The 18,249-nt window shown below is 39.5% G+C and overlaps 1 protein-coding gene across 11 annotated transcripts in view; it reads right to left on the reverse strand.

The window, feature by feature from the left end:
• The window catches only part of RPS6KC1 (ribosomal protein S6 kinase C1), a 91,867-nt gene that overhangs the window by 37,394 nt on the left and 36,224 nt on the right, over positions 1-18,249 (reverse strand). For 10 of the 11 annotated variants that reach the window (XM_075707260.1, XM_075707267.1, XM_075707257.1 and 7 more), the window contains 2 exons: positions 12,520-12,638; positions 4,885-4,977 (listed from right to left, as the gene is read on the reverse strand). In XM_075707260.1, coding sequence (XP_075563375.1) covers positions 4,885-4,977; positions 12,520-12,638 — 212 coding nt within the window. The remainder of the gene's footprint in view (positions 1-4,884; positions 4,978-12,519; positions 12,639-18,249) is intronic. The other variant, XM_075707264.1, reaches the window with a different exon arrangement.

An 18,249-nucleotide genomic window follows, 5' to 3' on the forward strand; every position in this document is an offset into this window, starting at 1 on the left:
CTTTACCCAATCTTAGGACTGTTTTATGTCAGATGAAACAAAACATTCACTGAAGTCAAAAGAAATTTTAGTGAGATAAACAAGAAAGAAGCTAGAGAGAGACTAAGGGTTATAACAACAAAACACTCAGAAATGTTCAGACTGCTATAAATGGAAAGACTTCAGGAAAACAAGTGGCAGGTGTTTGAGGGCAGAGAAGAAGGGACAGGACTCTTTCTAGCTGGGAGAGAGATTGCATTTTAAAGTTGAGCAAGCTCTGTTATTTGTGGTTTGAAACCTGACTGTTGCTTAGGAATAATCCCGCGGCAGTAGGGAAAGGAAGGTAGTGAGCCAAGAAAAATCAGTTTTGACGACTCTAGTTGATTTGATTTTGTAGGACTGGCAAGTCACGTAAGAAACTAAAGGGTTATCAAAACATAAAACAAGCTCTTAAAAGTTTCTTTATTTGTAATAGTTACTGTTATTACTCAGTTTCAGGTTTTTAACCATTTTTGCCACTGCTATTGTCCATTATGCCATGCTTGGGCGAGGAAAACTTACTAGTTGGTTGAATTCATTATAACATGTTTTCAGCCAGTTTCTCTTTCTAAGAATCATAATGAAACAAGAATGAATTTCTGTACTCAATCGTGCTGTTTACTACAGCTCCCTTTTCCCCACACCTCTTATGTACACACAGCCACACATTCAAACCCATAAGAAGATCTAAAGACACTTGGCAGTGTGCACCTGAGAGCCAGGTGAGAGAAAAAATCTGCTATGGTCAACTCAATTTCACAACTGCAACAGTCTTTAACCTCACCTCAAAATAAAATGCCAAATATTTAAGTTTCTAACAAACACTAACAGGACATAGGTATCTATGTCTTGTTATTCATGCACAGCACACACACTGCCATAAAAAGAGCCCATTTTTCCTATCCTCTGATTAAATTCCATTAAAACTAACCATAACCTCTATGAATTCAACTATGGGCCTGCAGATTATGCATGCGAACTCTACATATATTCTATATACTTCTGCTTTTTCGCACTTTCACTCATCAAGTAGACAAGCAGCAGTCACACTTTCTAAATAATTAACAATACTGATTTGGTTCTTCTGTATGTTTCTAAGGTGAATTCAGCAAAAGGTACTACCAGAGTCATGAGTTCTCACAACAGCACGACAGCCACAAAAAATAACCTATACTCAAGATTAACAGAATTGCCTCCAGTTCTTCAGAAAAGAAGTTATCTACTTCTAGAATCCTCTTCAGAAACTCCCAATATAATTTCAGCATGCCCCTGATAGGAGCATTTTATTTTACAAGGTTTTGGGTTGTATAATAAAGCTTAACAAACAGCATACTGAACAACAAGCTCAAATGTACAGGCATCTGCAGAAGAACTGATCACAGTCACACCCGTGCCAATACAGACTATGTGGCTTGATGGGGGACCAGGGGAGGGGATAGAAAAGACATAAAAGATAGTCATTGGTTACAGAGGCATAGTTATTACTTAATGCACTCTGCTTTCAAGAAGAATCTTTAAATTGAATGAATCTAAATAACAGAGGGTTCTAAAGAATAAGAAATTGGGTCTGAAACAGCATTGTGAAAGTATCCAGCAGCATCATAACAAAGTCATTTCTTTAGGGGCCAGTTGTAGCTTCAAAGGAAAGATCTGCCTAGGACAGAAACTCAGAACAGAATTTGCAACGTTGATTTTTAATTAGGCAAATTTTGAAAGCAAAAATCTTTACTATTCCAAAAAGAAGTTTTCTACTTTAAGGTACATGAACTGATAAAATAATAGATCATTCTTGGTTGGTGATAACAGTAGCTAAAATATTTAGATATTAGCCTGTTTTCAACGCGGTACCTCTGGTAACACTAACAAGAGCTTTGTTGCCCCATCAGCAGCACCTCAGAGTCCACAACATTTGCAGGACAAAAGCCACCTTTATAATTAGATTAAACCTCTATTTTCAGAAACTACTCACAGGTAGACTCTTCCCATAATAAACACATAAAATACCTGCAAACACCACCTAGTTAACCTTCGATGCCATGAAGTGAGCAAACACAGCAGCAGCAGAAGTCAAGAAACCTGGTTTCCTCAAGCAAAGTGTAGGTCATCTTGGGTCTGTTAAAATAGTTGGATTTATACGACAGCCTTTGCATGAGAGAAGCAGACGGATGGGAGGCAAGGCACAGATATGGTCATTCTTCTGTGAATTTTCACAATATTTTAAGGAGTTTAATAATGCTAAGATCTCTAACTCAGATTCAGCAGAAAAGGGTCAACACAGCAAAAATTATTCAGGTGACAAGGAAGGTGGAAAGGCAGACAGAGAGGGAAAGATGGCACATTGAGAATAAACTAGGCTAAAATTTAACGTCTAATCATTCTGCCTAGCCTAAAATAGTTTGAAAAACCCAGAGTTTCAGGTAGCAACAAGCATTTTGCCTGTGAAAATGAAGCCAATTCAAAACACTTCAAGAGGCTTCAAAAGAAGAACAAAGACTGACATTACTCTAAGGGAAGGCACTGAACCTTTCAGCATTTGATGGAGTGCAGGTTAACAGCTGGTTTTCTGGAGGCAGCACTGCAGCAGGCAGACACCACTCTGGGCTTCAAGCAGCAGTGGAAGAACGAGTCTGCAAACCGACCACCACCATTTTTAAGTCAGTGTGTTTAAGCCAGTCTTGCACAGGATTAGGCAAGACTGCAGTAAAAATGCCAGTGGCTCATTACTATTCACACAGCCATTTTCTGCTGAAACTGAAGCAGCTGCCTCAGGTTTAGAACAGGAGAAGAGTATTTTCAGGCAAAACTCTGCGTGATGCTGAATGGGTTACAGAGTTGTGCCCAAAAGCAGGGCATCTTCAATGCTAGCCCTGAAAATCAGAATCCATTTTCAAGAACAAACATGCTACGTCATCTGCTTGGCTCCAGCGAGGATACTGACACATCTATTTGGATTTCTCCATGATGTGAGCTTTAGAGCATATGCAAGCAGAGAAGGAGGCAAAGAACAGTGATGGTGAGGAAGGAAGTGATATGATGCTTTAAATCAAAGGCAGGGGCATCGTCTCCAGCACACAGATACACATGCACACTTTTGCTTCATAGTCACATGCATTTTGTGTATGCATTATAAAACCAAATAAAACATGCTCTGAACATTTGGGCTTAGAAGAGCTTTTCATTTGCCTCACAACTTTATGAACACTTAAAATTATATGAAAAAAGACAGCATACTCAGAATAGGATTAAGTTCGTAATAAGGAGAATCTGGAAGCAAGTACACAGAGTACAAAGACACCTGAAAGAATATTGCTCCCTTTTTCATACAATAATTAAACATTAACTCTGACTCCTATGATATTGTTTACACATGAGCATACCAGCTGTACACACAGGCCTGTTACTCCTCACACTTATCTCCAACACTAAGTTTTTGTATCTTTGTCATCACCAAAACTCTGATCCTTCCCAACTCTGCCTCAAAGATCTGGACACGTTCAGCTCACACCTGGGACACTTACTAGAGCTGTGCTCAGAGAGATCTGGGAGATCTGGTAACACCAAGGACTCCAAAAGCTTCATTCTGATCAAGCATCCTCTCCAGTTGCTGTTCATTATTCTTATACAAGAACGAAGATACCGAAAAGGTCTTTCTTGGTTCATTTCCAACACTTCTGCAGCCTCACATTGTCAGACTAATTCACAAAGTCCATGCCTACTGCATCCACTAATTTAGTTAGTGCCCACTAATCCAAGATAGGTGCTCTTTCCAACCTGTCTCTCTGATACGTATACAGAGTGGAACACAGGCTAAACTCAGTACTTACAACTGAGGAAAAAAGACACAATGAATATGGAGTCAGAGCTGAGAAAACCTTGTGTGCTATAAAAACAACCATAACACCTAATGTATATAGCCCTCTGAGGAGAAGTTATCAACTTATGCACATAATTACAACAAAACAGGTGAAGAAAAACAAAAATCAGTCCCCATAGCTAGGTTCAGTCCAACAAGAAAAAGAAACCGAGAAATACAGACCTTAAGAGACAGCTACAGGTTTTCTGATGCATGTTACAAATGCATAAATTGACCATGCATCAGTACATTATGCACAAACCAGGGACTACATAAGGAACTATCAAAAGGCACAAGGGAATTGGCACGGCAAAAAGGAAATGAGCCTTTACAGTCTGCATTAGCCACTGCCACATTGCTGAATAATGTATCATCTTAAAAGTATTTGGTAAGGTGATAACTAATCAGCGTTATCAAAACAATACAACAATTCTTCCGGTCTCTTAATTAGGCTTGCAGAAAATCCGTATGGTCCTTTACTGTTTACAGAGGGGTATTACTCTGGGATTTTGGAAGACATTATTTGCATGAGTCAAAAATAAACTTGGCTTCATTACTGAATCTCTACCTTGGCAGGGGATTTAAATTCCAAATTCTCAGGGAAGAAGAACAGTTGTGTCCCCCCAGCCCCTATTTCAAGTGACAGTTCAAAAGTAGGAATTTCTACTCTTCTATATTTCAAGTATCCACCAGATTATTCAACTGAAAACACATCAACTTGTCCTTACTCTAGTACTGTAACCATAACTTCATTTTTGAAAAACAGGCCTCATCCTATTGAATGCCACCAAACATGTACCTTTATCCTTTAGCTCAAATATATTTTGCATGACCTTACATGAATTGCTTAGATAAAAGCCTTTTTTCTTCTACTTTTGTTATTTTAAAGTGCAGATGCATTTGAGTCATTTTCTCCTTTTGTTTCATATCCTTAAGATCCACAGCTTCAAAGACAAAATGTCAGCATGCAGTCGATTTATGACTGAACTCTTGAAGAGACACTGAAGAATTACCTTGTCAATCACCCCAAGGACTCTGAAGGCCTTCAGTTCCTCGGCAGGGCTCCTTGGGTTCCAAGAGGGCCTTGAACTTAGTGATCCTGGAGGCTAATGGAAGATATCAAAGATTATACATCAATCAGGGTGGTACTTGAAGGAAGACTGCCTGCTGAAGCAAATGCCAGGCCGAAGGAAACTAAATTTATCATAAATCAGAGAGAGTGAAGATGAAAGGAGAAGTTTTCTGTTTGTCCTTAGTGAGAGGGGGAGGAACAACTTGCAAGTAAATAAAAATCGAGATAACATTGAAAACAAAAATTTTAAAAAGAAAAAATAATGAATTTTTATACTTTCTCTGCTTAATGGAGCCTGGCAATCGATTACTCAATTCTTACCCCATCACAATAATCAATCAAAGCCTTACAGGTATTCTGGATACAAAATAATTCAGACATCACTGAGGAGGAGAAAGCAAATTAGAGGCTTTTTAAGTCTGAAAAAGATAAAATACAGAATTATAAAGAGGGTTCTCTGGTGAGCTTTATGAAATCCTTTTAATAACAAGGTGCACAACAGAAACGATTCCTAAAACTGCCTTAGAAAAAGGTAGCTAGCCACGTATCATTAAGCTAGGAATTAACACCATAGCAAGAGAATTGGCAGGTGCTAACTATTCAAGTAGTTAATACACATAGTTTCTTGTCCGTGCTATGTTTTGTACTTTCTCAGGGCAAACTCAAAGCTTGCATGTCAAAGGAGGGAACAACGTTTCAACTGGAAGTCTTCTGGGACAAAGATCAACCTCTTAAGCATCACATACACCTCTGGCACATTAACAAACACTTTCAGAAGTTTCTAGTTGCCAACTGAGAGAATTCATTAGATCCTCCTCCAAAAATTCAACATGCAGCTTCTAATAGAACCACAGGCCTGGATCTCTTCCTCAAAAATACAGTAACTTCATTTGCAGAGTTGTTGAATGCCAAACTCTTTTTAAGCATAACCTGGCCCCCCCAAGTACACATCTATTGCACAAAGGTAAAGGAAGATGAAGGTGAAACTCCTCGATTTTTAAGGTTCTAAGAGGCAAAAGCTGTTTATCTAATTTGCCAGCATCCTGAGGCAATTTTTAACAAATATGTCACAAAGGAAAACTGCTAGTAAGCAATTATGCTGTGGATGAAATGTTTAAGTATCATGAAAAATCAACAAATTTTCCCTTATGATCAGAAACTCCCAGAAAAACTGAAGATACTGAACTAGGTAATTCCATTTGCTTCCTCCCTAGTGTTTCCCCTCCAACATCTTTACTGTGCTATCCTCAAAGTCCAGAGCATCTCCCAGCCTCCAAGCCCTGCCTAGAAATGGTTCCCCTTCATGATGCCAGTCAACCACCTTCTCTCCTTCAAAATTCTTTCCCAAAAAATCAACTCCTGTTTTAGCATCACCTGCAAAATTAAACAGAAAGATTCAAAAACTCATGTTCAAAAAGCATGGAGAAAAGTGTGTTTTTCTTCTGTGGTCACCTACTGAGTTCTATTTTAAAAAAAGAATTTATTATTTATCTTCATTTATCTATCTGGGTCTTATAATTATTTGTCATGTAAACACTGCCAAGCAAGAATGCCAACAGCAGTTAAGAGAAAACAGCCCAGATTCTACAAATCACTAAAGGTTTTAAGTATGAAGAAGAAAAAAAAAAAACTCTCCATGAAGTTTTTCTCTCCAAACCTAATTTAGGTTCCGCATTCTAGCAAGCTGTTGGAAGGTCAAGGGAGTTCTTTTGTTGGGTTGTATTTTAAGAGTGCGCAATTTCTCTGCAATAGCAAAATATTTGCTTTGAAACAAAGAGCTGTGCTAACACAGAGTTTATTCATGACAAGATTTCAAAAGCATTCTAAGGAATACATTTAATGAAAGAGAGTATTTCCAAATCCTCCAGACTACTATAAAAGATTTCCACTTCTATCTGCATGCTATTACATTTTATAACCATTCCTCCATAATTAAGCTTTTAAAATTTTCTCTTATGCATAACATTTCAACCATGAATTAAGTTCATACCTCTCTACAGAAGTTAATAGTTGTCTAATAATGCTACAGAATCAGACTTCTGCACCCATCATGTCTGAAAAGCCAAAAAAACCCAGTACATATTTCTGGGTCCTTCTCTAAAATATCACCAATGGTAGCACTGTGTACACACACAGTTTTCCATACACACATTCTACAGTCACTTTTTACCTTAAAACGATTAACAATGACATCCACATCTCCACAGCTCCCAGTAGCTTCTCCATTTTTATCAGTTTCAGGTTATTTTTTGCTCTTTATAGTACTTTGGTTTCACTGTTGCAAAGTCTAATAATGGAGCCCAGTGATGAGGAGGCATCACGTTCTCTTGTGAAGCAAGCTGGAAGCAAACTCTAAATACCCAATTCCCAGAACTACAGCAATTAGGCACTCTATGAAGCCGCCTGCTCCTCTGAATAGAGTAAAAATCCAAGCTCAGCATCTAGCCAGTGATAAGAAAAACAACTAAAAAACAGTGCTCTCACCGAAATAGAGAAACAAAAAAAATACAGGAAGGAGATTAACAAAAACTCAAAGGCTTCATTTGCCTTCAGAAATAAGGCATATATATTCTAAAGAAAGTGGCAGGCTACCTCTGCCTGCAGAAGGCCTTCAGCAGCTTGTCCAAAATCTCAGCATGCTGCTCGGGTAATCCCAGGACCTTCTCTCCTGTGGCTAGGCCTTACATGTTTTGAAACAAGTTCCAGGCTACACTGAGCTGCACAGCTGGAGCTACCTGACTTGGGATTGGTGTCACCAGTTCCTTTCCCACCATCACCTTTTGGCTAGCATATGCTAATTCCAAGTGGAAAAGGATGATGCTGATTGTGATGCTGGCCTCTGCAAAGACCCAGCAGCTTGTGGCCACCATTTGCCTTCAGAAGGCTCTAGTTTTGCAAGCTACACATTGAAATATGGCAATAGCTCTTGCCTCAGCTTTGGCATCACTGCCAGCAGTTATAAAAGTAGGGGGAGAAAGAGAAGTAGACCACGCGCCGAGCAAGAGGAAAAGCCTCTCTTGTTAACCTCATTTAAGGCAAGAGCACTATCCCTAGCCCAGTGACACAAACACTACTTGATGGGAAATGATTCTGCTGCTGATGCTGCCACCTTTGACAGCAGTCACCACAGAACCTCAGGATAAAAAAGAGCACTTTCACAAGCACCAGTGCAGAGATGCACATCAAAATGCGATCTCCCCTCACCATTCGGAGATCTGCGTCTGATGACTTCAGTAACCATCCCCCTGTAGCATGGCCAGACCCTCAACTGCAGCAAGGAGATGCCTTGTTTTGAAGCAGATACTGCTGGCCTGAGGTGCAAGGCTCCACACCATTGGTGTGAAAGAGCTTCCAGCTCTCCTGGCCTGGCAGAACACCCTGGCCCCTTCCTCACTCTGCACCATAGGAAAACAAGGTTGCATCTCTGCATGCATCTGAACATGGACAGAGCTACGGTGTGCTTCAGAAGGTCCCCAGTGATCACCAGTTTGGGACTGCATCCCTGAAGCCGGGACACATCTGGGGTCATGCACATCTGGAACCAGCAGCAGACAGGAATGCAGAAAGTAATCTTGGAAGCCTTGTGACTATTTCTTATTTTATGTTAAATTTACATCTCACAGAACTACAGCAGTGTATTTTCTTTACACTTCATATAATTTTCATGCACATTTAATGAGAATTTTAGGAAGTAAGATATCCTGTGAAAACTGCAAAGACTGAAGACTGCTTTTCCTGTTTGGGTGTCAGGCTTGCATGTAACTCTTGTTACTAAATTGCTTTGAAAATCAAAAATAATTGACATTTTAAAAGACAAAAGCTTTTATAACAGTGCAAAAAGAGACAATTCTGAATATAAAAAATTGGGCATAAGTAGAACCAGAAATAATTTCAGAGAGTGAAAAAAATATGCATTATGAAAATACCAAAAATGTTAAAACAGACCCACAACCTATACACGTAGCTGTACTGGGCCTCACAGCTATATAAGACTGCAGCTTTCTGACAGTCAATCCAGTGTGATTCAAAGGCTGTTGCTGCAGCTCTCACTCAGGTTTGGAGGTGGCTCCCCAGAGCTGCTACTTACAAAGGGGCAGAGGAGAAAATACAGCTTGAGAATCTGCAAAATGGCCTGCTGCTGCCATCGCACAGCATCCTTGAGCATTTGTCGTCAACAAGGCCCTTGAGGCTGCCGTGCTGGGCCAGAGGAGGAGGAGAAGGACAGCGTTTGCTGCAGCTTGTTTTTCCAGAAGGTCTGTGTGCCTGTTTACAACTTCCAGAAGTTGTCTCCACATCTCCCACTCCTACGGGTCACAGCAAGGCTTTTCTCAATGTTTACAAGACCCTGTCAAGCGAGTTCCCCGTTCATGGTCAGTCACAGTTGTGTCACTTCCCTGTGCCTCCTTTCAGCCTTAAGAAATCTTCTATCCATCCTTAAGCCTTCTGCTCATAACCTTTTTTTAACAGTGCCAAGAGTTCTGCAAACACCTCCTCTTGTGCTCCTCTCTTCACCACTCAGACTTGCCAGCAGCAGGGTGGTGGCTAAGGATGCTATCCTTGAGGGCTACACTGTTGGCTTTTTGTTGAGGCAAGAAAAGTAACAAACTACTATTGTTCTTTGTTTGGTTTCCATAGCATCAAAGATAATTTTTGCTTCTCAGCTCTGAAATGCAACCCTTCCCCTCTAGGGAAATCTGGCCTTTGAAGAGGCAAGGGCCTGGCATTTTGGGCCACAGAAGAATAGCTCGCTTCCTTCTGCCCCAGGTCCCCAGAGAAAAACCACCATGCTTTACCATCACATGGTGTTCAGATGGCAAATGGGTGGCTTGGGGTGCATTTAGCAGGCACAGTCTTTTGAGACTGCTGCACATGGTTCAGAAGACAGCTGGCAGCCCGAGCTTTTGGGAGCTATGAGAGGCTGAAGGGTGCAGGACAATAATTGAACCTGCACTTCTGAGCTTACCTCTTCCCTTGCTGGACATTTTTCTGGCTTGGTGGATGAGAAAGAAGTAAAATGTCATGTCTAAGAAGGCCAGGTGAGCCTAGCTTTGATGCTGATCACTGTGATTTTTCCTTGTAAGGGCACAATAAGAAACACAAAGCTATCTACACCAGACATGGGTGACAAAGCAGTGCTGCCTTGCAACATCAGGTCATGAACAAGAACACTTTTTGCCTTAAATGCCAATGCTTGATTACTAGTCAGACCTCTTCCTCCAAAGTGCAAATGGTCTCAGCACCCCTCCTGTCCACAAAGTTCCCTGCAGGTCCCTGCACTGAACCATGCTTCCCATAACCAAACTGCACTCTGCCCATTGTAATACAGGCACAGGTACTGCTAGGGTATAGTATTTGTCCATCATCTTCTTGCAAATCAATTTCAGTTAAATGGTTCCAACTGGGCTGGGCTAACAGGCGTAACAGCACTTGGCCATGCTTCTGGGAAAGGCTTCCTAAGTGTACTAATGCAGTGATTCTTCTCAAAGACTTCAGTGCCCCTCCAGCACAGAAGAAGTGACAAGAGACCTCTTTATGGATTCATGTGAGCAAAGAAGGCATTGTACAGTGTTATTTAAACATTCACATTTATATCTGGTCCAAGCACCAGCATTTGAACAAGGGATGGTATCAGTCAGCATGACCTACAGCAGTAGGAGGTGCTAGTGGTAACAGACCAAAGGCATGTAAATAGCAGTTGGAGAAACATCAATCTGGTGTGAAGTGATGGTGCAAGGAGGCATACACACTAACCTTGTATACTACAGACAATTTCTTTAGGAGAAGGACACAAAATATCTGCATGTTTCCACAAGTATCTCCCAAGAATCACGCTGTATATAGATGCAGGTCATTTCAGTGCACTTACCACTGTCTGCATGGAGTTGAATTATTCACACAAACTCCAATATAAACTATCTTGGGCAGTAAAAAAGATAAGCAGTAACTAAGGTGCAAGAATTCAGGTCTGCTCAGCAACCAACGCGCAGGAAGTCACATTCCTCACTTTCCTTAGGACACTAAGCCAAAGCACAGAGCACGCCAATTCTTAGTGGTTGCTACCAATACTCTTACAATAACTTTAGGAGATAAGCCCTTCTCCCAACTAACTTTCAGCTATCAACTTGGAGACAAGCTGTTCCTCATCACAACCATCATGACCCATCAGCTCCATTTGCCCTTGATGCCAGCAAATTCCAAAGCTCTAAGATAAAAGTCAAGTTTATGCATTATGGAGAGCAGCAAATAAAAGATACTAAAATACACGTACAGACTTAGGTTAAAAAAAAAAAAAGCCAAACTGTGGAAACATGGCTTTCTTTGTAAAAAGGAGAATAAGCCAGGTGTAACATTATGCTTGTACAAAGTCAGATTTGCCCTAACTTGTCAATTTTGAGTTTCAACACAGAAAGGAGAATAGTATTCTATTCTCACTACTGGTTTTTTTTTTCCTTGTCTTATCCCGATTAATCCTGCTTTGCTTTGGATCTGCAAAGAAGGCATGTGCCTTATTCAGTACAGCATAAAAGAGGAAATACTTTACCTCTCAAGTTCACTTACAAAAATGCAACCTATTTCTTCCTCCTTCCCAACCACAATTAGTTTTTAAACTTATAAAAAGGCAAAAATAGGCTGTTAATGGTTTTTTCTTGTTCTGCAGTTTCCAAACACACTGAGGTTTTCATTCCACATAGATTCTTCCCCATTTTCAGGGGTGTTTGACCCAAAGAAAGACTACCTAGTAGGAGTTCGTATCAGTCCAAAATACTAAATTGTTCAAAGTACAATTCATAGCAGCAGCAAGACTCCATATCTCACAAAATATATCCTGTTTGGAACATCCTCAAAATTGTACTTGTGGTCTCTCAACATAAAAAATCCTACCCTTCAAAATCAGTGCTTTTGCTTTTTTCATTTACTTATTAGGCAGTCGGACTTTATAAGGCTTCCTATTTTTGCAGCAGTGGTCTCCTTAAAGCATTTTTAGATCTCTGCAAAATAAGTGGCAATAATCTTCTGCCCCTTTTGTCCTCACTTGATACAAATGTAGAGAGATAGAAAGTTGGTAACTTTTATATTTACTACAATAGGACAGTCATCGACAATCACACACAGTTTAGCATGACTGCAGTAAAAGTCTAAAGTAAGAACAGATAAGTCCCAAAGGAATTGGCTGGGGAAGAGCAAAGTCGAAATTTATTGAGGGTGCCTTGGAATAAGCTTTGTTTGTCAAGTACACATAAGGATGTTTCTGCTTAAGACGGTGGGAATTACTACAGAAACTCCTCAAAAAATCAAGCAGCAGCTAATCACTCAAGCACATCCAAGAGAGATGTCCGAAGGGATCAGGAAGAATGTTTGCTCAATTAACTACTGTAATGCTATGAAATGCAACCAACAAGAATCAGAAAAGAACAGCAACTTAACAGAAACATAACATCAAGATATTCCTCAGGCCTCCAGAAAGACAGAAATTCTAGACAGTTTTTGAACCTCAAGCTCGAATATGCTTTGCTACAAGACAAGACAATATAATTATACCAAATTCTGGTTCAGAAGCAAAGAAATTAAAGTTTACCATAGAAACAGATGCATCTTCAGAGGGTTTATGGCAGAAACTAGAAATTTTTTCTGCACGCATAAGGTATTCTGCAGTCTTCCTTTTCACTGCTTCTCGACGAGTTGGACTTGATTCACCTCAACAGAGAAAAAGAAAGTTATTTTTTTTCTATAGATTGAGAGGTACTAAGTAATCAAAGCACATGACTGCTTTGATTCTACCTTTTTGATTTCCTTTGGGTTATTCATAATCAAACCTACAGAAATGCACCTTATAAAAAGCAAGCACTATGATCTCAGAGTTCTACAAAAATAACAATTTAAGCCTTGCTATAGACTAAGGTAAATAAAAATTCTTACCTCATTTTTCTGTGATCTGGTATATGTTCCTATGGTAACGTTAAGAAAGAACTGAAACAAACCACTGATGCAAACATTGTACCCCAAAAAAAACTCAATTAGGGAAGACAGGATAAGGCATTTACAACAAAACAATAGCAAAACTTGCATTTTTCCCCATGTTTCTAATATAGGCTCTCCTAAGGATAAAAGAAAGTCAAAAATGCTATCAATAGCCAGAAGGCAACATGAGACACACCAAGAACTCTTGCTCATAGCTTTCTGGCACTACCTGCTCCTTGTCAGTTGGCTTGGGGTGACACAGGAAGAAATGAAGAAGTACTTGCACCAACTACTTCACTTCCCAGATGGCTAAACCTTTGTGTTATATCTAATCTATCCGAACTCTTGCAAGAGGTGAGAATACTGTGATACTGCACAAATTCTATATTCACTCTAAAACTTATAGCTTATGCTTAAGCATTCACATCACAAGCAGTATATGGTTATAACAGACTAAATTTGTGATAACACCCAACCATTCAACCACCAAGCAAAGATAAAAAGATTGTGAGCCACAATTGTTTTAACAGAGAATTGAGACTACTATGCTGAAAAATAGTTACAGACAACTATCCCACAAGAAGTCAAAGCAATAGCAGAGACTTCATACAGCCCTGACAGTCTCTTCCAGCCATAAATGAGGCCATCCAAGACTTGCAGAAACACAGCCTTGGCTGTGACAGGGTTCTGCACCGACAGGTGCAAGCCAGCACCTCTTGCAAACCGATGCTCAAACAGGGCAAGGAACAGCAAGGATATCTGCCTAACAGCTACTTAACATGAAAGACAAGGCAAGGAACAGGAGAGGTAATAAATTAAACACGCAAATACACAAACCCTAACAAACAGCAGATAACAGAGACAATAACGAAGACTAGAACTCATAAGACATTGATCAATGGTCCATGAAAGGAACCTCTGAGCGTAACCTTGAAGAAGTTCAACCAGAAACTTGGTAACTGATAAGAAAAAAAGGGGAATTATTGTGGGTTATCAAGAATGAGTCTCATAAAAAAGAAAAAACTTATTATGGGATGTCTGAAGGAGAACTTCCTCTGTAAACGTTCACATGCAAAATTTACTGTGGGAGGTTTTCAGGGGGGATTGTGGCAATGTGTAAGACATGAGTTGTTATGGGGCAGCATTAAAGCTGAGGAATGGGGTGGGGGCACAATCATGAGAAAACAGAGGTGGGAATTACATGGGCCAATTGTGTGTAAGCAGGCTGCTGGTCAATACGCTTGTCTGACTGACCCCTGGTACCTGACCACCACTGTCTGTCTTACCTTCTTATTAAACTCTACTCCTCACTATTTTCTGCATGAGCGCACTCATTATTCTCTGTACATAAGGTACGCCAACAAACTTCAAGCCAGATAAGCAGGCAAGTCAGACAAAATGTCTGAGAGCTGGATCATGGAGCTGGAGGGCAGCTACCAGAGAGACCTGACCAGCAGGTCTTTCCCTGACCAGCAATAAGTTCAAAAGAAGTTGATCTGTTCACGCTGTCTGTGGTTATGTAGGTGTCTCTAAAGGCAATATCCTTCTGCCTGTGGCAATCCGTTTGTGGTCAAATATGTTCATACAGAGTATGTGCGTGCACATGCAAGCCCCTCTCAGAAATTTGCACTCAGCTTCACTATTGGTAGGACCCAAAGAAGGGGTAAGCTGCAGCCATATCTCTCCAGCAGCTCAGGGCAGGAGGAATTGCTCTGATCCTTCAGTTAGCCAGATCTAGCTAGCTTTAACACCAACTCTTTAATAAAGGAGGAGGAGCAGGTTGTCCGACTGCTCAATTTTCCCAAAACACTTTCAAGATGGCAGATAATGATGAAAAACTAAGTACGAGGTCTCTTCAGAAAGTTCATGGAGAGTTCCTCTGCTGCAGGCTCAGAGCTACTGTTTTCCCCCCACCTCATGCAAGAGGGAATGAATCACTGCTCTTGCTCTTAACAATCCTTAGATAGTGAAGAAGGCAGAAGCTCTTTTCCACTTTATGTTGCCATGGTCTACTACTAGTCATTTTGACCCTGTTAAAATAGAGATTCCCCCTCCTTTTCATATCATGACTACAAACTACCTAAACACAGAACCATCACACAGACTCCACCAAGAGTAAGTAGAAGAGACTTACGATCTACTCCAATCTCTGCTCTAAGTGATCTATTGTAAATCTTACTACCCACCTCACAGCAGGAGGGAAAAGTGATTGTCACCTCCTTGGACAGAGACACACAGCCCTGCTCTGCAAACACCTTGGACTACATTTGGTTTGGGAAGAAGCAGGACAGTCAGAAATTCATTGCACTTTCAGCGTACAATGTTAGGGGTATGTAACAATTTCTCAGTAATTTCTCTCATTCTAAAGGCAGAGGGGACTTTGTACCAGGTCCAGCTCCTCTAATATCAGCCTCCGCTTGGTAAGACTCATCTGGGGAGATTCCCCCAGATGAGACTGCCAGTCTTATTCCCATCTAGGATAAAAAAAAAAAACAGTAATACTCAAATGTTTGAACTTGTATTTGGCTTTATCAGAAGAGAATAGATACACAGTATTTTATAAATGTGTGTTGCAATTTCTTAAAACATGACTAACGCTCTTGCTTTCATCTCTACATTTAATCTTACAGCACCATAAAACTTTCTTGTGCCAAGCCACTGGTGATCACCCACACTCTCTTAGACACACGAAGTGGTAGTTGCTCAGGGAAAACAAGTCATCTGCACAGCAACAATGAACTCTTCAGACAGCATTTTCTTCAAGCAGGCTGGTAGAAAACTGCTAGGTTAGTGTCTAAGGCTATCATAAAAGTCAAGCTTACTGCTTAATTGTTAGTTATGTGTACTTAGTTGGGATGTTTATTGCCTTTTTTCAATGCTTCAGTAATTTTACAGTAATTAACACAAACAAGCTAGGATGTCCCCTTAGATGTGTCTTTGTTCTCCCTACTTTCACAAGACATTAATTTCAGTTTTCCTTCTACTTTTTCTTCCTGAGTAATTTGTTAAATAACATTTGCAAACTGTTCACTCATTAAAATCTTCAGCCATAAAAGAGGGTGTGGATTCACAAAACAACATTTACTCAACAAGTTCTTGCATCTTATTTGTGAGTGAGATCATTAACAGTTCAGTCTCTAAATACTCTAGCAGGTGGATGTTTGAGAATTGGATTTATGGAAGAAGGATTTTGGATTTTTATTCTTTGTATCAGTTTAACCAAGAAAATGTAAAAAGCTACATTTCCATACAAATTCCCATTTAAACAGCAAATATCTCACACAAATGTGTAAAGAAACACAGGATATGAATTCTAAAAAAAAATATTACTTAAAAAGCCTTAAACACAGGGTGATGAGTAATAATAAAGACCCCATTAAACTAAAAATAATCTTCAGCATTTGTGCCAAATTTCAGGTCATAGAACTCTTCACTTAAAACCTAATAAATCACTAAAACACAGTACTAGAACAAGTCCTTATATTTGACAGATGCTAAAGCTGTGATGCAGACTTTATGCATTTTTTTTTTAAAGGCAATATTGCATCTTGTTATAGGATAGTGTTTTTAGTTACGCAAAATTTGTACTCTTAAAAGAATCCACTAATATATTCCTAGTTAAGACCTTTTGATTTAAACACTGTGTGAACATACTGAGCTCCTACTTCCATTCTGTGGTTAGCCCACAATAATCTAAAGAGGTATCTCTCTCTAATTACAATTTGTAACTTGAAAGGCATTTTTCTTTAAACGGCAGCAAACAGGAAATGTTTAAACTGTGTCAAAGCCTTTGATGAATCTTTACAACTGCTCATAAAAGATCATCCTGCTTAAAATAATATTGATTTTTCATTTATTTTCCTAGATACTAGAAGATTTACGTTTCATCTGATCAGGATCAAAGCTGCTCCCCCCTCCTGATCACTGGGATTAAATCAACAATGTCATTTTACATGTTTAAAAACTACACTGCTAAAGCAAGATATAAAAGTGTAGCAAGGCTGATCATAGAGACCTTAGAATAAAAACCCCTCAAGATTCCCCGTCTCTCTCCCTCTCTCTCCCTCTGCATTTGCTACGGAGCAGCTGTGCCTCACACAGATTCACATGAATGAAAATATTAAGGCAAGAAACCACCCACTTAGTTTATTTTCCATATTACTTTCCTGTAATTATTTTGTAAACTGTTCACACAACAATATATAAAAACATCTGCAAAAACAGGTAATTAATGTGTCAAGCCAAACTAATGCATTTTTTATGGTGTCCATGCTTCGTCAACTGTAATTATAACTCTTTTTAAGCAAATGATGATGTGTTTGTTGCAATGTGCAAGTGGTTATTTTAGATGCTCTGTTTACTATTACTGCAAACAGAATATAAAAACTCTACAGCTACTTTGTTGCACATATAAGCCTTCATCTACACAAGCACAAGCAGGCTGCTCCCTCATTTTCCAAAGGCTTTGCCTATTTCAAAGAAATAAAAATATCTTAAAATGAAAATTGGCTTTGGAAAGGCTGACCAGGCCACCCGCTGACCAAAGTAACAGTAGCCAGGACATTAGGACAGCAGCCAACGATTTAAAATTTGTTCTTTAATTTTTATTTCTAAGGATGGCTCAGCTACAATATATTTACAGAAACAGACGTTCCTAACAACATTCAAATGGTCTTGAGGGTTTGATAGAGGAAAGCCACAAATATCAGAATAATTATGCCATTGAGTTCAGCTGTGACTTGCCTGCTTGTTTTCCCATAGTCCACCATTTGAATGAAAAATACAGAGAAGCAGCATTTACACAGAACAGGTACATAGTAGTAGCATCTGGGAAAACAGCAATATTTTTGTCTTCTACTCACATCTCATAGCACCTCAGAAGAGTAGTACATACCTTTGAAAGATTAGCTAACTCAGTGTTGAAGTGTTAAGTGTTCAGCTAGTTAACTGTTTATTCAGGCATCAAACCTTCTGTAATTCTATTGTATAAGAAAATTACTTAGTTTTGGATATTAATAGCAAAAAGCTATTGAAAGGGGGCCATACCAAATAAACTCAAACAAACAAACAAGAAAACCCTGGGCAGTAAGGACCATGAAAAAAATCTGTCCTTTTCCCTGAAATAATCTGGGGTACCAACAGAACACGTCTCAGGTACTTAGAAGTGCTCTCAAACTTGCTCTGGTCCTTAACTATTCTCCACAGATCTAGGATGAAGTCATGTGGAAGATGTGTATCTTACTGGATGGTAGCAAACAAAAGATAGCTCTAGTCACCATTTGCCACTAACATATACAATATCCTACATTCAGTAAATCACAGTATATAGCACCCACACAGGAATTAT

This window comes from Pelecanus crispus, chromosome 3 (assembly GCF_030463565.1).
Source record: "Pelecanus crispus isolate bPelCri1 chromosome 3, bPelCri1.pri, whole genome shotgun sequence".
NCBI classification, from domain to species: Eukaryota; Metazoa; Chordata; class Aves; order Pelecaniformes; family Pelecanidae; genus Pelecanus; species Pelecanus crispus.